The sequence below is a fragment of the Cynocephalus volans genome, chromosome 15, assembly GCF_027409185.1.
Source record: "Cynocephalus volans isolate mCynVol1 chromosome 15, mCynVol1.pri, whole genome shotgun sequence".
In the NCBI taxonomy this organism is placed as follows: Eukaryota; Metazoa; Chordata; class Mammalia; order Dermoptera; family Cynocephalidae; genus Cynocephalus; species Cynocephalus volans.
Window position 1 is genome coordinate 74,521,320 of NC_084474.1, and position 25,124 is coordinate 74,546,443.

The 25,124-nt window shown below is 40.3% G+C and overlaps 1 protein-coding gene across 1 annotated transcript in view; it reads right to left on the minus strand.

The window, feature by feature from the left end:
* SNTB1 (syntrophin beta 1) overlaps positions 1-25,124 on the minus strand; it is a 253,711-nt gene that overhangs the window by 11,316 nt on the left and 217,271 nt on the right. Inside the window, exon 4 of the mRNA XM_063079994.1 lies at positions 17,894-18,033. Within this exon, the coding sequence (XP_062936064.1) occupies positions 17,894-18,033 (140 nt within the window). The remainder of the gene's footprint in view (positions 1-17,893; positions 18,034-25,124) is intronic.

A 25,124-nucleotide genomic window follows, 5' to 3' on the forward strand; every position in this document is an offset into this window, starting at 1 on the left:
AAAAGGTTCACCACTCTCATGGAGAGTGCCATTTTTTTGGTGAATTTCCTGCTAATGTTTATTTTTCTTCAGATAAATTACAAAATTGAAGTCAATAATAACTGGAAAACACAATTTGTTAGAAAATCCACATTTGGTAGCTCTGGGTATGAGGAATGAAATTACTAACAGAACATAATATGATATGAGAGAGCCCAAAATTCGGCTGCCTAATTCCATGCACAGGGAGTCCTTGATGGGGAAGCTCGGTGTGTTACTGGAAATAGTGATGGAAAAAGAGCCTTTGGGGGACTTTCTGTGTTCTCTGTATTCATCTCATCACTGAATTCTCACTGACTGAAAAAGAAAGGTGGGGGAAGGAATTGATTTTTTAGCTAACCAAGTGTGAATTATTGAATATTTATATTAAAGAACAAGTTGATTTGCCTTTTGAGGAACAGCAGATGTGTTGAAATATGTGTTATTTTGAATACGCCAATATTGATTTAATGAAACACACAGTACTGTGTGTAAACTCTGAGATAAAGCAAATTGGCTTTTCACTACATAATGTGTGTACTGATAAAAAAAGGATACTTTTTCCACATTAGAATCAAGTGAAATATATCAGACAGCTACTGTATGCATATGGATGCACATACTCTGGATGGAGTATTATAGATTTTGAAGATTATTTTATATATAGTGTGTATAAATGTGAGGAAATGCATATATATCTATGGAAGAGTTCTGGACATGTAACTTAACCATGTAAAAGAAAGGTTGAAAACAAATTCACTAAAATGTCGCGCAATAGAATGAGTGGTTTCATTTCTTTTTTTTTTAATTCTTAAAATATCCTCTAAGAAACATATACTACACAATTTAAATATTAACTTAAAAAGGCTATGAGATTGAAATGAACCCAAATGTTTTAATATTTAGAATCAAGACTTTCACTGCACCAAGAAAATATATATATTCTGACTCAGTGTGTCATACCTGTTTTGTTTGTTGTTTGTTTAATGGTAGTGGCCATATAGTGTTGGAATTCTGGATGTACCCTGCTATGCACTCCTGCATTTCTTTGTGTCTGGGATATCCTAAATTGCCTCTGTCTAGTTCCGAACACCTAATGCCTGCAGGCTGTGGCTATGGGATAGCCCTTCTCAGAATGAAGTTAAGTGATCCAAGTGGAATGAAACCTACACCTGTGGCCTCGTTGATCCCTTACCCTAGTCAACTGGCCTCCAGCAAATGAGACAGGAGAGATGCTGAGACCTGCAAGTTTAACTGATAGGATCTTCTGGATGCAGAGGTGCTCTAAGGGGCCATAGAGGAGCTTCCTGCTCTGTTCAAGTTCCTTCTCCCCTCCTTCCAACTGAATACCAAACATCACTCACTAGTTCATTCATTCATTCAATGAATCAATAAAGATTTTGCCATTCATCAACTGATATTTCCAAAAAATATTTATGGAGTTCTGTTATGGACTAAACTGTGCACTCCTAAAATTCATATGTTGAAGCCCTAACCCCCAATATGACTGTATTTGGAAATAGATCCTACAAGGAGTTAATAAAGGTTGAGTGAGGTCATAAGGTGGGGGCCTTAATCCAATAGGACTGTGCTCTTATAAGAGGAGGAAGAGACACCAAAGGCCTCTCTCTTTCAGTATGCTCCCCAAGGAAAGGCCATATGTGAACACTGCAAAAAAGCTGTCATGTACAAGCCAGGAAGACAGCCCTCACCAGAACCAGAACATGATGTTGGACTTCCAGCCTCCAGAACTGTGAGAAAACAAATTTCTGTTGCTTAAGCCACCCAGTCTATGGTATTTTGTTATGGAAGCCCTGGCAAACTAACGAAAGTTCCTAGTCTATGCAAACTCAAAGCCAGGTACAGCATAAATGGAACAGACACAGACCAAGCCTTGAGGAGATACACAGTTTAAGAAGAGAAATTCTCTCCTCCTCATTCCCATAGCTTCTTCACTCCAGGTCTTGCCCCAGTTCTTGGGAGATTCATTCCTGGAATACGAAAGAGAGTCAGAACTAGCCTCTGGCAGATGATGAGCAAAAAACATGAGCCAGGGTAGGGTGGGTGCAGAATCATTGCCCCTCATTGGAACAGCCTGATCATTATGAAGATCTTTCTCCAGAGAGTGAATCCGAACCTTCAGGAAAAGCAGTTCTATCAGAAGAATAGGCAGCAGTGGGTTATGGCACAAAGACAAAGAAGGACCCCCATGTTTATCACCATATCTGTTATTTCATCCCTTACCAAGACATCAGAAATAATAAATTTCCTTTGTTCTTTATATCATCCCCAACTAAGTGCTTTTGATTATTAACAGTAATAAGTTGGGGATGATACATAGAAATGTGAACATTCACCTAATGAAGATTGAACAGAGAACCAGTTGTTTTACAAACCATGGCATATGCAAAGATGAGTCAAGGTCACAGGACAAGATAAGATCAAAATTCTCTCTCTTACCTCTTTTATTATGGGAGCCACCAGGGCGATAGGAGTGGCAGCTACTAGGAAGAGATAGAGAAAAATGGTAGAATAATTTAACTTATAAATGCTCTATGAAATCTTTCTCTCGAGATGAACTTGCATTGACATATTGCCAACTCCCAGCCAGAAAAATAATACTGAATATGTGGGATATTGTCTACAATAGCCTGCTCACTGAACATCTCCACTCACACAGTTCACAGGCAGGTCAGACTCCATGTAAGGTAAAGCAATATTGCACAAAGTCCGTAAGATCTTATGAACCCAATACCTGAGCTCTAAGTTAAGTAACACCAGGATCCCCAAAGAGCCATGTCCACTGCAAAGGAGAAGTTTACAGGGGATTCAAAACAGCGATCAAAAGAAATAGTCATTTAGATGAGAAATTGAGGGTTCGACTGAGGAAAGGTTTCCTAACAATGCCAAAGAAAACATGAGGTACCCTTTTAGATGTCTAGGGGGCAAGAAGGTAAAAGAAGACTCGGTCCTGCATCTTCAGGCTAACAGTGATATTAATGGATAGCTGAGAGAAAATAAAACTTGTAAATTCTTGCTTTGCTGCTGTATGAAAAGATGGGTTTTGAGATTTGAACCTAAGAAAGTTGCAATGGAAACCCAGAAGGCCCTGGCATTTCTAAAAAGCCCTGCTGCTTCTCATGAATTCAGGTCCTTGCCTGGGAAGGTTACTGGAAAGACTTAAACACTACGTTGGTGAAACTCAGAGGGACTCTCTGGGAACTCAGGGTGAACAAGTGAGAGGTTGGAAGACTAGAAAAGTGGAAATTATATCCTGATTTTCAAAACATGGAATAAATGATTTTTATAAAATATAAATAATAAATAAGTGACCTGTTCTCAGGCAAGATTCAGCAATTAGTTTTTTTAAGTAATCATTTTTGACTTTGGAAAAGAGGCAATAAAAGTTCATGGAAGCTTTTGTGGCTTCCCTGCATTCAACTGTTTCATTCAGAACCATGATTACTAGAAAAGTAATAAATGAAGTGAATATCCAGAAAGAACATATTGACAAAGTTTCCTGCAATAGTCATTTGGATTTGAATAAATGTTGGGTACAAAGCTTACTTTGTTAAATGATCGTAGCCTTTATGGGTTAATTAGAAATGGAGGCACATCTATATCCTCAGATCTGTCCTGTTAAACATTTTTATCAATGACTTGTCCAGTGTTACAGAGGACCTGGGTATCAAATCAATGGATGGTTCTTGGAAAGAAGAAAAACAGGATCAGGATGTAAAATAGTTAAGCACTGAAACAAACAGCAAACAGCAGCAACAACAAAACTAGAATGGGGGAGACATAGTGTAGAATCACCACTGGAAATTTAGCTGATGGCTGACTCAGCCCAGAGCTGTCAACACCACCAATGAGAACTTAAACTTCATTACCAAAATAAAGCAGGTGATAGACCTGTGTTCCCCAGCACTGATTGGACAACACCTGAAATACAGCATTCAACCCCAGGCACCAAGTTTTAAGAGACGGCTTCTTAATCTTTTGTGCCTTGAATCCCCCCAGCAGTGTAATGAAGCCTATGGCCCTCTACTCTGTATAATGTCTGTAAATAAAGTGAATAGAATTGCAAATATTATGATGTTAGAAGACAATAATAAAAACAGCAAAGTACTCAAAACTACTTCATAAAGAGCATAGTTCAGAAATATTTTGTGTGGAAAAGAGAAGACTGTGTGAGGAATGGAAAGGAGGAAGGGGCAGGCATAAGCGTTGGCAGGGTCTGTGGAAGTGGTCACAGGTGCACTGGTCAGTGACTTCCCAGGGATGGTACAGAATGTTTTCCCCTTGAGAGCCTAAGATTTCATCAAAGCCATCTGTATTTGTCTGATTCTGTTGCTTATAACAAAATACCTGAAACTAGGTGATTTATCAAGAATACAGACTTTATTGCTTACAGTTGCAGAGGCTGGGATGTCCAAAGTCCAGGGAACACACCTGGTGAGAGCTTTCTTTGATGGTGACTTCAGTGATGCTGGGTATCACATCACAGAAGATAGCGGAGCAGAGAGAGACTCTCATGTGCTCTCCTTTTAAAGTCCTCAGAACCACGCCCCCGACCACCATTCAATCCATTCACTACCACATGGTTATTCAATCTAATCACCTTTTCAAGGCCCCACCTTTTAATTACCATAATAGGATTTCCTACCCTCAGCAGTCACGGTGGGGATCCAGCCTCCAACACATTAAACTTCGGGGGGACACAATTCAATCCATTACATCATTCCTGGACCTTAGCCCATCCAGGGAAAAACACGCTTGAAGCAGATGATTTGTTTCCTGGGAGCTAAAATGAGATAACAGCACTTCCAGCGCGGCTGAGACTGCCTAAGGTGGCAGCCAACAGGTGTTCTTGGGTGCTTGCTCTGGAAGGATTGTTGCTCATGTATCAGAGTTGACAGCTCCTGGGGAAGAAGATGTTGGGGGAAACAAACTTGCTGTTGCCAACAAAGTGATCTACCAGAGGTTGAGACTAAGCTTATCACTATTGAATCTTCTCTTTCAGGTAGGTGGCCCACATCATTATCAACCCATTTACCCACTGTTTCATAATTATTTTCACATCTCATTTACGAGGACTTACATTCTTTTGGGGTAGGAGCCTGGTCTCCTCTCATTGATTCTGTGGTATCTAGTACTCTACCTGACAAACTGTAGGTTTCAATAAATGTCAACCAAATAACTGCATGAATGCATGTTTTTCAAAAAGTTTTTAAAATCAGAGTTCCATTTTGCAAAGGAAAGCACACATACACACAATTAATCGATTTTTGAAATGTTCCAATATTTGGGGCCAATGAAAAGGCCTCTTAACGGGCTCTTCATTTGAAGGCCACACTTGGGAACACATTACTGTAGCCTGATTCTGGGAACTAAGTTCCAAGTAAATGTCAGCTGGACATTAAAATGTGAAAAGTCATCATTTGAACATTTGAAAAGGTAGGGCTAATATCTGTCTGCCTGAATTTTTCCCATTCCACCAGGAACAGCCTTTTTTACATTCCTCCCAAGATTCTTCTCAAAGATCTGCCTTGATCTGCAGTCTCAGGGGAACTTTGAAATAGCTATTATTTATCTTTTAATTATTTTACATTTTAAGCTATTTGTGTATCCTTAAAAATATGACCATCTGTCTCTTATCTGTAGCAGGGACTAAACTATAACAACCAAGAAAATGCTGTCTCCCAAGAGAAAATAACTTCCTTACCCAGCCAGGAAAAAATATTGGCACCCTGGGACAGGCTTTCAAGCTGTAGTTCACACCCAATTCTTAAGTTTTATCTGAAACTGCTTGAGAAGCCCAAGGACTTGCTTTGTTCCCAGGTTAGAAAATTCAGATATACATTCATATGGTTGGAAGCAAAGCCACAAGCCCCAGTGAGATTTGACATTTCCTACTAGCTAGGAGTGTGAATACTGACAGAAATGAATAAAACTGTATAATATTAGCGTGAGGGGCAGCAGAACGAAGCCATAGGTATGAGAAGGTGGGACAGAGAGCCAGAGACCTGGATTCGAGTTCCAGCTCTGCTGCTCACTAACTGTGTGACCTTTGCAAGTTTCTTAAACTCTCCATGCCTCAGTTTCCTCAATTCCTAACTGGGAATAATAATATGCCTACCTCACGGTGTTGTTGTGAGGATTAAATGAGTTAATATATGAATACTGCATGGAACAGCGCTTGGCACAGAATGTATGGTAATTGCCATTATCATCATTAGAATATAAGTTCGATCAGGGCAGTAATTTTTATTTAGTTATCCCATGCTACATTCCTGGCACCTAGAACAGTTCTAGGCACATAGGCACTCAGTAACTATTTGTTAAATGAATGACTAAATGAACAGCTAAAATACAAAAAGGATGATGTTCCAAGAAGCTTGTGATTCATGACTGCTGTATGACTCCTCTCCCACCCTCAGCCTTTCTACCACACAAAGCAGAAGCTCATGCTAAATCCAAAGAACTGGGGTTACACCCACTAAATGCTAATTTCTAGATTAATTCAGCCCTGAACAAAAATGATCTTGAAAGGTAAGTGGGATGAGATGTTTTATGAGCAGAGCCTAACATCGATTTCCTATTTCTTCTTTTAAATCCATCTTTTGCAATTGGTGTTTTCAGTAGTAACTTGGTTGCTTAGAGAGTTAGAATTATCTTTTTGGGTTTGGTGGATAGAAGCTGACTATTTTTTTTTTTCAAAAAAGTGAAATTCATTAAGATTTCACGTTTATGGCTAGCATGGATCGAATTTAAAGAATTGGATATAAATGGTTCCCTAAACCAGATAAAAAGAAAGAGTGAAATGTCTTAAAATTATTTCATATACCAAAATCCCATGAGGCTCAGACTGGCTGCACGATAAAACCCCTTTCAGGTCAAACCTTTGTCCAAGACTTAGGGGAATTCATTATTGCAGGAGATCAGGCCAAGCATTACGTATCATTTTTGGATTCTCAAACAGGTCCCTTAGCTTGACAAGTTTTGAGGAAAAAAAAAAAAACAAAACACAAAACTGCCTCACAAGGGATGTTTACACACTAATTCCCTTCTGGAGAGGTATTAGAAAATGTTGCATAAAATGTTCCATACAAAAACATTATTATTAATATCCTTAATTAAAACAAGAACAGTTGCAGCACACAGATTCAGCCAAATTAGTAAAATTACATATTAGGTAACCGGGTTGCTAAGCAATATTACATCCTCATTTTACTTAATTGCTGTAATTAGCATCTCCCTGCAGATGCCACAATGCAAGCCACAAAAAAAAAAAAAAAAAAAAGAAGGAAAAAGCAACTGGCCAGACCCCTTAAATGGTTTGGTGATCTCTAATACTTTCCTTCGCTGGCCTCCCCCAGTGGAGGCTAGCAGTGAATAGACCCTCTAGGAAACAAGTGAGGGGCAAAGAATCACTGTCACTAACCGGTGCCAAACTGTCAGGGAGGAGGGGCTTTCCAGGAACCTCCTTCCCCCCCACCCAGGAATAGCTGAACAGTTGCCTCATTTATATCTTCTAAACTTTCTTTATCTGAATACGGTGGTGAAAGTCAGGCAAGGTCCCTCTCTCAGAAAGCTGATTTTATTGACGGATATTGACTGTAAGCAAAGACCGAACTAATACAGGAGAATGAGCAGCAAAACTGCTTGAAACCAATTCTTGACTATTTAGTGGTATTTTCCCCCATACTTTTCACCTTGGCTTCATGACCTTTCTCAGCCCGCTGCCAGCAGTGACAAGGAGGGAGGAAAATAGAAGCTCACCATGTGACGGGTCGCACTGATGCGTGACCTTGCTTAGTTTCCACTTTCCTGAAAGTGGCATCATGAGCTCCACTTGGTGAACAGGAATCCATGATTCTGTGTGGTAAAGCAGCTGCCCAGGATCCCATAGTTAGTGGTCGGAATTTGAATCCAGGTCCATATGACTACAGAGTCCATACTCTTTCCATCACACCAGGAAAGAGGACAAACTCCAGCTCAGAACTACAGGTGGGAAAGGAAACTGAAGGAAAAGAGTAGAATGTAGATTTTAGGTCATCCATGGGTTTAACTTAACCATGTGCTGCCCTTCTCCAGAGGTAAACAAGACTGAAAATCTAAAGGATATTCTGATGTCGTGACAGTCCAAAGTCTGGGGAAATTTTTTCTTTGAAGTTAATTGTCATTTTATTATTCAGCACTCTTAGAGCTATAATTTTTAAATACGTTCTTTGAATCTTCTGATTATCTCTTGCATATTCTCTTGCCCCATCTATGTTTTAATTCATATATTTGAGTTCAACATATGTCACAGTGCATATAGAACACACGTTGTAAAAAGATCTTCAATAACTTCTCCATGTAAGATAAATGACAATTAAAATTGGTCCTTACTTAATTGGGAATGAAACTATGAGTGAATAACTTGAACAATCAGCTTTTTATCTCTCTCACATTTTGCTTTTATTTATTTTCCTACCATCACCCCCACTAAAATGTTGGCCAGTAACAGGAGCCTGTTAGAAGTTTCTTAAATTAAACTGAACATTACTGCCCCAAAGAAGAAGCCATCCATAGGTCACCTACCTGTGATGTTTTTAAAAGGAGCATTCAGTGCTAGCTTTGTGCTGTGAGTTAAGGTGTTCTAGTCTCCCCACCTCCGTTCCACACTCCCCCCTCCCTACAAACAAACCAACAACTCTTCATTAACTTCAATCCTTACATTTTGATGACTTCGATTTAAGAGGCTAGGAGTCCCTGATAAAATGCAGTGTTACATAGAGTCACACATGTTAAATTACTTACTAGTCATTCACACTTAAATTTCAATTATTTTCTCTGATCTTGACAATTGCTAACATTTATTATTCACTTATTAGGCCCCAGTTATATGCTTAACATGTACATATACTATCTCAATCAGTCCTGTCAACAGTTGTATGAAGAAGATACTATTGCCCTCTTCGTTCAGATGAGGAGACTCAGATTCTGAGAGGACAATATTTTGCTCAAGATCACACTGAAAGTAGAGGTCAAAGGATTCAACTCCTGGTGTGTCTGATTCCCAAGTCCATGGTCCTCAGAGCAGCTCAGGGTTAATAGAGGGGTGGACAAGAGGCCAGGAGCTAGTGACAGCATTAGGGCTCTGGGGACAAATGGGATGGCTGGTTGTGGAAAGCACACCCCACACTTTTTGGTTTGACAGGGTGCAGATCCTTGGGCATGTAGATCCTTTCATGTCGTCCTAGGGAATGCCCATGGAATATGCCCACATTCCCTAAGAGTGAGGTGCCTCCCAGGCTTAACATGAAAAACCACACACTGATTGCAATTTAATGTTTGACAAATGCAATTGGCCAAACTTTCCCAGTGCAAAGAATTCCTAAAATTTCTCAAGCTGGCCTGAGGCAGCAACTACTTTTAGCGCTTAGAAGCAGGTTAGTTCCTTGGGCGCCAAATATTACCTAACATGTTTAGTAGAAATGCTCGGCATCGGTGGCTCCCAAGTGGCATGGAAGGAGAGAAGTGCATACTCATCAATTCCTCTGTCAAGGCTACCCACACCCTTCTCTCAGGCCCACGGGTCAACAATGACTCAGAGCAGTGTCACTCTTTTTATAAAGCTCTGTGTTTCCAAAACCTCCACCAGCTACTGGGACTGGATGTACAGAATTTCTGGGGTAAACCTCCTCTAGAATTTCAGAAATATTGCTACCTTAATCCTCACTCTCTGTAGACCCATCTTACTTGCCAATTATGACGACAGTGACAAAAAGCCAACACTCTTACAACCATATGGGCGAGTGTACTTTTTTTTAAATGTTCAGCAATATCGAATAAACTTTGGCTAAGCCAAAAATGTTTTCCCAAGGACCCATAAAAAGCCGAAGGTTGAGAATAGCTAAAATTACAACATGTTTGCAAACTTCCCAAGGGCGCTGCTATAAATCGCGCCGTCGATGCACAGAGGCACCTCCGAAGTTTGTCAGGGGGAAGAGACGACTTCTCATAAACTTCTCTGCATGGCAGTCAATAGTAAGAACATGTGAGCATTTCTGGTGCCACTGCTATGAAACACAATCAAATTTTCATCTTCCAGAAAAATATAAATCAGAGGTGTCTGGGCAAAAAAAAAAAAAAAAAAAAAGAAAACCCAAACAAATAAACCAATCAACTATGAACTGTTTGAGGGAGTAATTCAATCTGGAAAAAGCCTGTTTCAACTGGCTGTCATCCTAGCCAGTTCTCTTGTGCCAGGGAAAACACTGTCTTTGACATTCTGAGCAAAGCTCCCAGCACAGCTAAGGGAAGAGAAGGGGACTGAGTCTCTGGGTCCTACTATGTGTAGGCATTATGCTAAATAAGGCTATGCATATATCACTGCTATGGACTGAATTGTGGGGCCCCCCCGCCATTCATGTGTTCAAGCCCTAACTCCCAATATGACTGTATTTGGAGACAGGGCCTATAATGATCTAGCTAAGGCTGAATGTGGGGTCCTGATTCAATAGGATTAGTTCCTCATAATAAGGGGCACCAGAGAGCTTGCACTCTCCACACATGCACAAAGAAGAGGTCATGTGAGGACACAGAAAAAGGGCGGCTTGTCTATAAGACACGAAGAGGGCCCTCACTAGAAACTGACCACGCTGGCACCCTAATCTTGAGCTCCCAGCCTCTAGAATTATGAGAAGATAAATTTCTGTTGTTTAGGCCATCCAGTTTATAGTATTTTGTTATGGCTGATAAATACATTCATCATATTTTAATTTTCATGATCACTCTGCAATAGACATTATGATTCTATTTATGGTCATGCAGCAACTGGGGCTTAACTGGGCAAAACTGGAGTGTGAACCCAGGTTTGTCAAATCTGATATGGTGAAATACTGTTTTTCCTCTCTACCAATAAATACAATTGTATTTTTTTAAAGGAGATTTTTTTTTTGAGACCTTTTGTTTACTCGCTTTTTTATTTCTATTTTTTGTTAACAGATGGGTTTGAAAAGATTTTTTAGAAGGTGCTTGTTGGGAAAATATAGGAAAATGGTCAAGGCTCCTTAGATGTTGAGAATCTTGCCAAACATTTAATGTAAATATGCACCTGCACCCAGGTGTTCCTTGGTTATTGTCTGATGTAATTGCACATGTGCAGCCAGGTGTCCTGGGTTATGGACTTAAGTATAAAATACGAGTGGCTCTGATTCACGATGCCCCCCACCCCCGGGGGTGACCCCAGGAGGGGCCATGGGGGAGGCCGCTACTGCTGCGGGAGGCTGTTGCTGCCAGTGCCCCCAGGACCCTCCGAGAGGCTGCCGCCACCACCAGACCTGTAAGCTGCTGGACCTGTAAGCTGCTGCTGCTGTTGCTGAAGACTGAGCTCGTGTTGTCTGCCAACAGCTCCCGGGATCGTTCCCAATTACCTAGCATGGACCTGCATCTGAGGGGTCTGGTGACCCAGCCTGGCATGTGAAGGGTTTGTGACACAGCCTAGACAATGGGCTTGAAGGGTCTGAGCCCTAGCTCTGACAATATAAATGGAAACTTAGTATAACTAAAATAATGAAACATTTTGGCTTTAGTTGTGATTTTACTGGAGTAGTTGTGTAGCCTTATAGTGCTACGATGATGACCTGTGGATTTTAGTTGGTCTCAAATTTTTAGTGTGATGGAGTTCTTTAAAAAAATGTAGCCAATGTACTTATAAACCCCCAAATAGAGAAGGGCTTAAAAAATAAGAGTAATAATAACTAGATGTATCTAGTACTTACCATGTGGCAAACACTATTCTAAACACTTGACATTGTCTAATATAATCCTTAAAACAACCCTATTAGGTAGGTATAGGTCTTTTTCACATATTACAGATGAGAGACGTAGCAAAAAGAGATTACAAAATTTTCCCAATCTTCCAAAGCTGGTAAGTAGCAAAACTGGGATTTGGAGTCAGGTTGTAAATTTCTAGAACCCGTGCTCTCGAGCATCCATGTGACAGAACACTATGCAACTATTAAAATGAAGCTAAGAAAGAGTGCAAAATACCAATGGAAAACCAATCATAAGATCACTGAGTGTGAAGGAAAGGCAGCAGTATATCACATTTAGGAGCTGCTTGATGACTCTTGAGCACCTAGATCCTTGGAACTGATTTATCAGTGGTCATCATAGCTTGAGGCAGAACATTGCTTCTGAAGAACCACTGGGGAAAAAGCCAAGTCCTTGCTGTGGAGTTCCCCTACAACCATGCTGTGGTTTGAATGCTTGTGTCTCTCCAAAGTTCATGTTGAAACTTAATCCCTGATGTGACAGTGTTAAGAGGTGGGGCCTTCAGCAGGTGATTAGGCCATAAGGGCTCCTCCCTCATGAATGGCATTAGTGCCCTTATAAAAGGGCTTGAGGGAGTCTGTTAGTCCCTTTTTACCCTTCTGCCCTTCTACCATGTGAGGACACATCAACAAGATACCACCTATGGAGCAGAAAGCAACCTTCACCAGACACGGAATCTGCTGGTGCCTTGATCTTGGACTTTCCAGCCTCCAGAACTGTGAGCAGTAAATTTCTATTATTTATAAATGATCCAGTCTAAGGTATTTTGTTATAGCAGCCTGAATAGACTGAGACACACTTCAAACCCTGGGAGAATGGGAGGCAGCAGGGCAGAGACAGGGCATAGTTTTCTAAATCAGTAGTTCTCAAACTGTAGCCTGCATCAGAGACACCTGGAGGGATTGTTAAGTTGCAGATTAACTAGGCCCCCAACCCCCAACAGAGTTTCTGACTCAATTGGTATGGAGTGAGCACAACAATTTGCTTGTATAACACATTCCCAGGAGGCACTCATGCTGCTGGTCTAAGCCATGGGTAGAAACTCTAAGTCTCAGATACTATCCACAACTCTGTCCTTACTCTTTGTAATCTGGGATAATGCTTTCTTTGTTTGTTAGTTGGAATAGGTGGTCACCTATTGCATGATTAAGTTTTCAGGAAAAGAAAGATTTATGTGATACATTCAGCAAATTCAAAGAGACACTAAAACCCAAGTTAATAAGGAAATGCTCTTGGCAGGTTGCATAGAACAGTAGATAAGAATCAGAAGGTAAGAATTAGAACCTCAGGTCCATCTCTTACCAGTTATATGATTGTGGTAAGTTACTTAACCTCTTTATTCCTCAGTTTACTTATCTGTGAAATAGGAATAAAACCTTAACCTCACAGGGTTGTAAGGGTTAAATGTGGTAACTCTGAGTACTACATTTGCCTGATGCTTGTTAAAAACACACACTCCTGTCTTCTAGCCCCAGCCTACTAAGCCCAAATATCTAAGGCAGGGTCCTGAGGACCTGAATCTTAAAAACAGGCAGGTGATTCTTAAATTGGGCAAGTTTTGCAAACCCTGATAGAATCTTCCTAAGTACTTGGCCTTGATCTGTGCCCCACAAGGGCCAGCCATTGGTTTTTTACCATTTTGATCTATTTTGCAAATAGTATTACCATGACCTTCTTGATAATGTCACCCAGGATGATCAATTAGCAGACACTCTATAATAAAATTTAAAAGACATGGCTCTGTATCTGTAAGTAAAAATTAACCAAGCTGCATATTTAAGATTCATGCATACTATTATTTATAAATTAGACTTCAATACAAGATTTTAAAAAGAAATTTTAAGAAAAGACATGGTCTTTCTTTAGATATATATACAGAGACAAATAATGCTACTAGACAGGCTGTGTGCCCAAATGCTCATATACAAAGGACACAGTGCCGCACGTGATGGTAGAGAACACATGAAAAGCAAATGAAAAGGTCACTTGATGAACTCAAAAAAGTGGCTGGGAAAGCAGCCTCTGAACTGGAAGGATTCAGTTTCCCTTTGGCTGCTACCACTTCTGGCAGTGGTCCCTTTGCCTCAGAGAGCTGGCTTTATCTGCAAGGAGAGAACAGCTTCAGTTTCAGCTGGAGTGAACCCTGCCTCCCATAGCAGCTATTCAGAAGGCCAGACTGGAGCTACAAAGGGGCTACATCTATTCGGGATCATTTCATAGGGAAGCGAGGGGTCGCTTTTTTCATTGTTTGCTTTCAAAATGTCTAGGCACATCCACATGGTCTTGTAAAGAAGCCAGCCAGGACCAATGCAACCAAACGATGGTGGCAATGCCCAAGCCAAAAGGTGAGTTAAAAACCAGTTTCACCAAAGTACATTTTCCCCTGGGCTTTGGAAACAATGATCTTCCACTGGGTCCTTTTAATAGACAGGACTCTGAAAAAAGGAGATGGAGTGATTAGCCTGGGGTTAAGCATCGTTCTGGTGGGAGGAAGACTAGGATGGAAACTCCCAGCTTTTCGATTTCCAGGATGCTGCTCAGGAGTAGGCAGTAGGTTACCTAGTATCTCAAGGGGACAAAGGAAGAACAAATAGCCAGTTACCTTAACGACCTGGACATAGTCTGCCTCACAGGCTACTGGCTAGAGATCAGGGTGCTAATTATGTGTTTAATGCTGTCACTGCTCATAGGGCTTATATATACGTATAACAAGTGACATATATTATATATAACATATATCACCACTGGATCTCCTTTATGTTTAGATGACCCTGTTTGTTTATGCTGTATCTTCTGTTCTAAATGACCACAACCACACACTTGGAAGGATTTCCATTTTCTATTTCCATATCGGAAACAGGCTATGGTTTTAGGCTTTGCTCACAATACAGACCTGGCATCCCTGTCACTGTGAGCCTGTAACAGATACTTCCCATGCCCCACCCAAACCTCCTCAGATTCACTACTGTTTCGGTGCACTCATCCCTCCTCCTGGGGGCTTTGCCATTAAGGGCTCCTATCCATGACTTTTTTCAGCAACGTGCCTGAGCCACCACAGCAGCTGAGGCTGCCTGTGCAGATGGCCTGAGGAGCCTGCGAGGTGACATCCCTCCCAGCAGCCTTTGCTTTTGACAGACTGCTGCGGGAGTGTGCAAGTCCGGTCACTTTTCTGAGCTGGGACAAACTCTGAAGGAGTCATTTATATGTTATAAGGCAATGGCTGTCCAACAGAACTTTTGGTGGTGATGGGAATGTTCTAGGACTGTGCTGTCCAAAATAGTAGTCACTAGCCGCGTGTGGCTGAAGAGCACTTGAAACGTGGCTAGTGAGACCAAGGAACTGAATTTTCCATTTCATTTAAATTGAATTAATTTAAATAGCCACATGCAGCTGGTGAGTACATATTAGGCAGAGCAGCTCTCTAGCTCCCTACAGGGTCAAGCTGGGGCTGAGACTTTGCCTGAAACCACATCCTCCCTTGGCTGCTCCCCTTATCCATCCTTCACCTTCTCCCTCCCAGGTTTTTCCTGGGAGCACTTTCTTAATAACTCACTTCCACATCAGTCTGTGTCTCCTGCTCTGCCTCTGGGGAAGCAGGCCTGAGCCCAGCCTTTCTCAGTCTTACCAAGGGTCTGAAGTCCCACTGCTAAACCCGGTTACATGATGGAAAAGCTGAGGAAAAAATTGACTCCTGAGAAGCAATTTATCTCTCCCTGCAGCTGAGTACTTTGCATCCTCACAGAACTTTTATTTTATTTTTCTCGTCTTTACTGTGGAATTAGAATCACTGCACAATTGTTTGGATTCAGCAGTCAATCCTTGGACATTTTTTTTTTTTTTGGTGGCTGGCTGGTATGGGTATTCAAACTCTTGACCTTAGTATTATCAGCATTATGCTCTAACCAAGTAAGCTAACCGGCCAGCCCCTGGACATTTGTTGTTTTACACCAAAGGTAAAAACTCAGATCACGTCCATGACTCTTATCCTTCTAATGTCTCCTAATGCTCCGCGTGGTTTAAACATCAACGTGCACGAAAGGATATAATAGTGAAAAGTCTTCCTCCCCATCCCCCACCCCTATGCCAGTCCTCAGTGGTACCATGGCACAGGTCTGTGAGTCACACAGCCCCAAGCTGGAATCCTGCCTCAACCTTTTAGAAGATACGGATGGGACCTGGGGCAAATTTCTTAACTCTTCTGAGCCTCAGGTTCTAAATCTGTAAGACTATAACAGGCACCCCAACACAGGCCTTGCAGAATGGACACAAGAACTATAGGAGGTAACTTGTGTCAAGTGAGCTCCATGCACACCTTTCCCCTCTGCCTGCAGTGCCACGCCTTCTCGCCAGCTCCCAGCCCGTGTTCCTCTGGTGAGCTCTCTCTCAGGCTTCAACTCAAACATTACTTCCACTGTGAGGACTCCTCAGCCACTCTCCAGGCCCACTCAGCTATTTTTTGTTGTCTTTGCTCCAAACGCTTCCTTGTACAGCCCTGCACATCAATACATTTTGTTCCAGGTTAGCAAGGCATGACATAGCAATATAGGCTCATCAGTTAAATTTTTTTTTACCTCTTTATCCCTAGTCCCAATTATAACTCTTGACATATGGTAGATAAATTATAAATGTTGGTAAATGGACAATTTTAATTCCATTGAATATATACCCGTAAGTGTGATTCCTAGATAACATGGTAGCTTCATTTTTAACTTTTGAAGGAGTCTCCATACTGTTTTCCATTGTGGCTGCATCATTTTACATTCTCACCAGTTGTGTACAAGGGTTCACTTTTCTCTGCATCCTTGCCAACACTTATCATTCGTCTTTTTGATAACAGCCATCTTAACAGGTGTGAGGTGCTATCCTGTGGTTTCAATTTACATTTCTCAAATAATTAGTGATGTTGAGCACTTTTTCATATACCTTTTGGCCATTTGTATGTCTTTTTTGAAAAAAAAAGTCTATTCAGTTCCTTTGCCCATTTTTTAATCAGGATATTTGTTTTTTTTTTTTTTTTTTGCTATTGAGATGTAGGGCATCCTTATGTATTTTGGATAAAACTCTTTATCAGTTATGAGATTTGCAAATCTCTTCTCCTATTCCGTAGATAGCCTTTTCATTTTGTTAACTGTTTCCCTCACTATGCAGAAGCTTTTTAATTTTATGCATCCCATTTATCTACTTTTGTTTTTGTTACTTGCATTTTTTCAGTGTCATATCCAAAAAAATCATTGCCACGTTCAATATCAAGAAGCTTTTTCCTATGTTTTCTTCTAAGAGTTTTATGGTTTCAGGTCTTATGTTTAATTTGATGAGTTTACAGATAAATATACAAATATATTTTTTAAAAAGGAAGTTTTTGGAGGTGATGCATATGTTTTATGGTATTGATTGTGCTGATAATTTTATGGGTGTATATTTATCTCCAAACTCATCAATTGTATACATTGAATACGTACAGCTTTTTGTATGTCAATCATACCTTAATAAAGTGGTTTTTTTTAAATACTGTATTTCACATGAATAATAAATGTGCATTGAAAGTCCTAAGAGATAGACAGAGACTAGAAGCCACATTCCTGCGGGAAACATCGCCTAATTGAGGAAGAATTTGTTATGGGATCTCATGTGCTGAACAAGGCTTAAAAAGCACAGTGAGACATTTCCATATGACATTCTTTGTGCCACCAGGCAAAAATCCTTGCTTGATGATTCTACTTAGACTTCTAGACTACAAACACGTGTCTAGTTTCAAAGAAAATAGGCAGAAAATCCAAGAAGATGTCTAGACTGGGACCATCTCAAAGATGTCACTGTTCCTTGGTGATGGATGGGTATTTTGGTCTTCTTCTCTATGTTGCTTCATATTTGGCCATACATGCCATAAAATGAGAATCTATCTGGTTAAAAATGTGTGGATATATTCTTGAGGCACTCTCAGTCCGTGCTGCAATGGTAAGCAGTAATATAATGTGCTGAAATAATTACAATTGATTAAAATAGTATCAAACTGCAAACTCATCATACCCAAACACAAGGCCATGACTACCTGGTGGCAAGAAGAGGGTATGTGTGAACTGGGCTGAACCAGGCTTCCTTCCTCCGTGGCATGCTGTCATAGATTAAAAGGTCTTTCTCAGTCAGTACAACCAGGGCTGGTTTCCATTGTTTCTCGCTCTCCCCTGGCACCTGAAACAGAAGGCAGAGAACTGTCAAACAACAGCCTGAGTAAAGGGTGATTGAAAAAGAGAAGCTGGCATCCAAACAAGTAGAGGACCCAACAGTAAGAGTGTCTTTTGGTTCAGGTTGCAAAATCAAAAGAAAAAGAAAACCCAATCATGATCCCATGATTCCTGCTTCTTGAAAATATCTCTTGTCTCAAGGGCCCTAGTGTGTACAGTCAGTACAATGAAGAACCAGCCATCTGCCGCACATCTGTCCCATTTCTCACCTGCCAGTCAGCACTGAATTTTTATTTCACAGAGGGAGGCAAATGCTTGGGGGAATAAGCACGCCCAGCTGAATCTCTGGTGCAGTGTATTTGGTTTTATTATGAAGTGGTAAGGTTTGAAAGTTTTTGAATAAATATCCAAAGGCTCTGAAAAATGTACAATGGAGGCAAATGTCTACCGAATAGGGTGAGACATTTCCCCTAGTCATTTGCTCTTAGATTGGTTCTGTGATTCAGATGCAGTCTTGACATTTTTCTTGTTCTGTTGAATGTTCAGTTTCACTCAATGCAGAGAATTCTTTAACTCAAGGGCTAAGATGACCTGGCAGGAATGTGAGAGGATTCAAGCATCAATAGGATGACTGGACCAGGTGACCTTTAATGTCCCTTCCAATCCTGAGAGTCTAGATAGTTCAGATCTTATTACATGAGCCATCCCACTGGGCCCAGTGTTAATCTTTCCCCAAATTCCTAAATGTTCTTCCATCTATGAAAACGCTCTCGGTCCAGTTCCAACTCTGGGCCCCTGAGATAAATCTTTAAGCTTGGTTTGGAAAACCTCAGTGCTCTAGCCTTGCTACTCAAAACATAGACCATGTTCCAGTAGCCTCAGCATCACCTGGGAGCTTGCTAGAAATGCAGAGACTCAGGTCCATGCAGACCTACTGAATCAAAATCTGCATTTTAACAAGATCTTCAGTTAATTCATATATTCATTAAGGATTAAGAAGCACTGCTATAGATGAGGTTGATTGTCTTTGAGAATGGCAATTAATTCAGTGAAGATTCAGCCCTCTCATGCCAAGCCACAACTCAAAATCTATTCAGAATTACTGTAAACTAGACAGTAAGCTAAATAAATGATAAAGCTAATTTCTTCCCTTCCCATTCTTATCATTACCTTAAGTGCCACAGTGAAATGTGTGTATGTGTGTGTGTGTGGCTTTTGGCTTAAGCAAACATCCATGACCAGTATATTAGGAATGAGTGATCAGAGTAGAGAGATGTGCAGGATGGTGGAAGGGCTGGGTTTTGTAGTTCCTGCGTGTAGGTTGCCTGAGTCTGAGTCTCAGCTCTGTTATTTATTGCCTGTGTGACTTTGGACAAGTTATTATTCTTTGTGCTTCCATTTCCTTACTGATAAGGATGACATCTTATACAACAGTGGTTAAGAGTGCAGGCTCTGGAGCAAGAATGCCTGATCACCAATCCCTGTGCCACAATTTGCTAGCTGTGGAGTCTTGAGCAAATCAGCTAATTTCTTTGTATCTCAGTTTCTGTATCTGTAAAATGGAAAATAATAGTACCTGTAGCAGAGGGTTGTTGTGAAGATTGAATGAGTTAAAGTTTATAAAATGCTTAGCGTAGTGCAGAATAAGCATTGTGTAGGGACCTGCTAAGTGGCAATTACCTCCTAATGCTACAGGGGGGATTAAATGAGACAGTATATGTAATGTGCAAAGCAGGATAGCTGGCAGATTGTGCAGCCCTTAGTAAAACTTAGCATGGGGAAATTGTGGCAGACCCATCAAGTTTTAAACATGTCAAAAAAGGTGTGTCTTGGAAGTGGCATCAAAATGACAAGGTAATAACTTTCCTTGGGAGAAATTATAAGGCAAGCCAGTAATATTTCTGGGGCTGACAATTTTAATACCTTCTCTTCCCATTCTTTCCAAAGTTCTCCCAGAAAGAACTTGTTGCACAATGAGCACCTTTATTTTTTTAATGTCCCCCTTCCAACAATTCTAAATAAAAACTCACTTTCTATCAGCACCGCACTCTACCGAGTGAGCCACGGGCCGGCCCTAAAAACTCACTTTCTAAAGGAGGAATCCCCACCCCCTCTCCCTGACTGTAAAGCTATTTATACTAGAATGTGAATGCCTGTCTGGCTTATTCCCCTCTTTATGCATTTTATAAATATTTTAAAAATTTAGATTTAGCCTATTTCTAAAGCTACAACAGCATCTTCAAGAAATCAAAATGGATTGTTAGAGAAAGCAATGTACCAGACCCTACAAGGTGAATAAGCTATGTTCTCAAGGCATAAAGAGTTTGGCGGGGTTTGGAATAAATTTTTTTCCAAATTCTACATTAAACCAGTAAATTACTTTTCCAGCTCATTTAATAGGACTAAAGAAGTTACAAATGATCTTTCCAAAGTAAGTATCTTACTTACCTAGTAAGATCTGGTCCATTAACTTTGACCAGCATCAGTCATTTAAATGTGAACATCACTAAGCATCATTCTTCAAAAACAATAATAAGTTTGCAAAATAAAACTCAACAGTAAACACTGACAGTAAAATTCAGACCTCTCTACTGGCGGAATCATGAACTTGCCCACATGTCAAATTGTATATGTAGGTTTGAATAATTCCAAAGCCCTAAAACATTTATGGTTTATTTAAAAAGGCCCTGTATGGATACATTAATCTCTGCCATGAGAATACTCAAAGTGGGCATTTCCCACCATTCCTGTGTGCAGAGTCATCAGTTCAATGCTATCTAAATGCTCATGGATAGAAGCTGTCCAACTGACTTTGCAAGGAAAAAAGTTTCATGTTGAAGAACCAGGTTTTTAAAACCATACCTTGTGCTATGTAAGTTTCACATTTCAAAACTTTGAAAAACAATTTTCATCAGGCTCAAGTATTTGTGCTATTGTTTTAGAGACAACTTGCATTATAACTCCAGCTTCACTGACACCCAAAGATATTCCAATGTTAGTGCAACAGCTAACGTGCAACATGATGTCCGAAACAGATATGATGACTTCCATCTCCATCCCAGCTTCCTGCCTTGGATGCTACAGCTGTCAGTTTCTCAAGAACTGGTCACATTTTTAATGAAGAAGTTGAAGGAAAGGAAAAAGGAAAATAAACGTTCGATTCTGATATTATGCTGAAGCACAACTTTGGTGAGCTGAATCCTGTCCCCATGTTCACTTCCACGGAGCATGAGAGGAAAGGTTTACAAATGGCAAGAAGAATGCAAAAGGTGGTGGTAAAAAGTTTCTGGTTAGAATTGTGGGAAGTGGAGTCATCGAGTCCTCAGTTTGAGATGGGTCTCACAAGTCATCTAGTTCAGTGGCTTTTGGACTCTTTAAATTCATTAAACCCCTTTGCTCAGGTTAAATTACAAGTCATAGAACAATATGTAAAACATTGAAAGAGAGTTTCTATGGGGCTGCAGAGTGGTTGAGGTCCTGGTACCTCAGTGACATTATGTCCTTATCCTACCACCACCCACATCTCTGAGTGGAGTTGCTAACAATCCTTGGAATTTGGTTTGAAAATGACTGAGCTTGTTTCCTCTAAAATACCTAGAATCTGCAGATTACTTCCAAAGAGACAGTGTTAGCAAAATATTTCCGTGTATTTTTTGTTGTTATTTGCAAAGAGAAGGGATGATACTGTTGTCTCGTAGACAGACTTGTAAGGATTAAATGAATTAATACACATAGAAGGCTTAGAAAAGTATCTTGTACACAGTAAGTAAGCAAGCCTTAAAAAATGTAAGCTACTTTTATTATTACCTGAAGGTAAGGATAGTGAATATCAAATTAATGATTTGAGTGAACTTGGGCAAGAATTACTTGCTTTTGCTGGGTCTGCCAGATGACAGGTGAGAATAAATTATTGCTAATGGCCTTTCCAACTTCAAAAACCAAACATCTTTTTAAGTTTAAAATTCCCTGCTACTAGGCTGGGACTGCTTCAGCTACTCTTGCTTTACAGCTCTTCTTTGTTACATGAGCTCTATTCACAGGGCCAAAAACAATGTGTGGACCCCTTTTCTATCCTCATGCCGACTCACTTCCCAGCATACTTATGTTCTCCTTTCTTCGTGAGCATGGGTGGTAGGCAAAGCTCATATAGTCTTTAGAGACAAACAGCATGTCTTCAAAATCTGGCTTTGCCACTTTCCAGCTCAGGGATGTAAACAGATGAGTTAACTGCTATAGCACTTGTTTGCTGATGTGTAACATGCTGGTAATGGCCTCCCATGCACATTTTGTGAGCATTAAATGGGACAATATACATAAAGCACTCCCCACATAGTGGGTACTCCAGATGCTAAACTGCCCCCATCGCTCACCCTAAACACACTCTTTCTTCCAGCTCTACTGCTTAAGAAGGAAGGCCTAGATGTAGGGAGAGTGATCAATACAGAGTAAAAAAAGTTCACGAAGGAAGGTCAATCACAACTTTTGTGTTGGAGACCATGGTTATCTCAACCACTTTTTAATTTAGATCTGTTTCACCTCAGGTTGCTAGGTATTTTGAACAAAGGACATGATACCAGTGTAATAATAATTAGCATTTATCAACTTACAGATGTTTTACAAACAGATAATTCCTGCACCAGCTCTCAGAGAGGCTGATAAAGATCATCTCCTCTTAACCAAAGAAGAAGAGGAATATCATTTAAAGGAGGCCCTGGGAACACAGGGAAAGCACTAAGAAAGGCCACACAAATTTCCAACTTTTTGAATCTCACCCTGAACAATTCCCAAGACCCAGCAAGCAGGAGCCTGACAAGACAGCTATAGCAGAATGCAAAGGAGAATGAAAAGGAACAGAAGGCAAAGGAGGATGGGAGAGAAGACTAGAAAAAGAAGGTTCAGGAAAGTGTTCTGTGGGAGCCTCAGCTTCATGGGATAAATAACTCTCTTCTCACGCAATTCCTAAGTTCTTTGGCATCTGAATCACCCACTGATTCAAGAGTGGCTCAAAGAGGGGAGTAGACTAAGTGATCCATTGTGTCTGATGGATGTTAAGACAATGATGAAAAATGTTAGAGAAAGGAGGGTGAAAAATATGGAATGAGGGCTGGCTGGTTAGCTCAGTTGGTTGGAGCAAGGTATTGTAACACCAAGGTGAAGGGTTCAGATTCCTGTAACAGCTAGCTGCCCCCCCAAATATATGTATATGGAATAAAAATTATGGTCTGACCATGAAAAGCTTAAAAAGGGTATCATTCTTACATGCCAGCTCTTTCTACAACCAACGGCTGCAGTCTCGACTTTCAAGGTTGCTTCTCCTGCCAAATTCTGAAACTGGCTCTGGATTTATATAAGCCAATAAACCCCTAAATGTCAGGTTCATAACTGGAACACTCATCAGAGTCAATGTACAGGTTAGCATGGTGAGACTTTGTTGCTTCTTGTGGCTACCAGCATTCATTGGAATATATGAGGGTACTTCAAAAAGTTCATGAAAAGATTCATATTATCTTCCTTTTTTTTTTTAAAAAAAAAATTCTATTAAGAATTCTATATCCAGTAAAATTGTATTATCCTTCAATTCTATTTTCCATAAACTTTTAAAAGTACCCCTATAGCTGCATCACTCCAATCTCTGCCTTCACTGTTTCCATGTGTCTTCATACCCCAATCTAGTATGAACTCAACTCAACGTAATTACATCTGTGAAGGTCCTATTTCCAAATTAGGTCACATTCTGAGCTCATAGGTGGACATGAATTTTGAGGGAGATGCTGTTCAGTCCATTAAAATAACCAATGAAGTTGTGCACAAAGATACAGTGTGAGGACATCCACCTTGGTATGGTCATAATTGGGGGCAATAGGAAATATGCTAAGAGATATATCAGTGTAAGCATGGTTGAATAAACTGTAACATATCCATATATTAAAACATTAATGTAACATCAATAATAGTAGAACACCCATTCTTGTCAAGTACACATAAAATTACCAGGATAAACCATATTTTGAGCCGTAAATCAAGTTTCAATAAATTTAAATGTATTGCAGAGGGGAGTGCCTGCCCCTATGGCCTGACCCACTGAGGTTAGCCCAGCAGACCTGTGTGGTGTTGGGGGCTCATTTTGGAACAGGTCCCAAGGTGGTATAACATAACCACCACCACACCTACTGTCAAGCAAAGACAGTTTACTACCACAGTAGCATCCAGGGTCACTCCACAGCCAGCCTCAATGTAATAGAAGCAGCAAACCCTCTACCAAATGACCAAATGTCAATGAAAAAATATTACAACTACAAATAAACAAGAAGTAATGACACCACTGAAAGAATACAGTAACGCTCCAATGTTAGACTCCATGGAACAGGGAATCCTTGAAACACTCATAAAAGAATTCTGAGCAATGATCTTAAAAAAACTTGAAGAAATTAAGGAAGACTCAATTAGAGAACACAAGGAAAAAAGAAAAAGTATCCAGAATATGAAGGAGGAAATCTACAAAGAGATTAATACCTTAAAAAAGAGTGTGGCAGAACTTCTAGAAATGAAAGATTCACTCAGTGAAATAAAAAACACAACTGAGAGCTTGAGCAGCAGGGTAGAGAAAGCAGAAGAATTTCAGATCTTAAAGATGGTGTTTTTGAAATAACTCAGGCAGGCCAAAAAAAGGAAAAAAGAATTAAAAATAATGAGGAAAACCTAAGAGAGACAGCAGATAACCTCAAGTGCTCTAACATCCAAGTTGTGGGTATTCCAGAAGGGGAGGAGAAAGGAAAAGGTGTTGAAAATTTATTCAAGGAAATAGTAACAGAAAACTTCCCAGGTGTAGGGTGAGATACAGACCTTCAGACCCAGCTCAAAGGAAGCTCAAAGGTCCCCAAACAGATTCAATCCAAAAAGATCCTCCCCAAGACACATTATAGTTAAATTTGTAAAACTCAAAGACAAAGAGAGAATTCTAAAATCAGCAAGAGAAAAGCATCAGGTAACATATAGGGGAACCCCTGTCAGACTAACAACAGACTTCTCAACCAAAACCCTACACACCAGAAGAAAGTGGAATGATATACTCAAAATACTAAAAGAAAAAAATTGCCA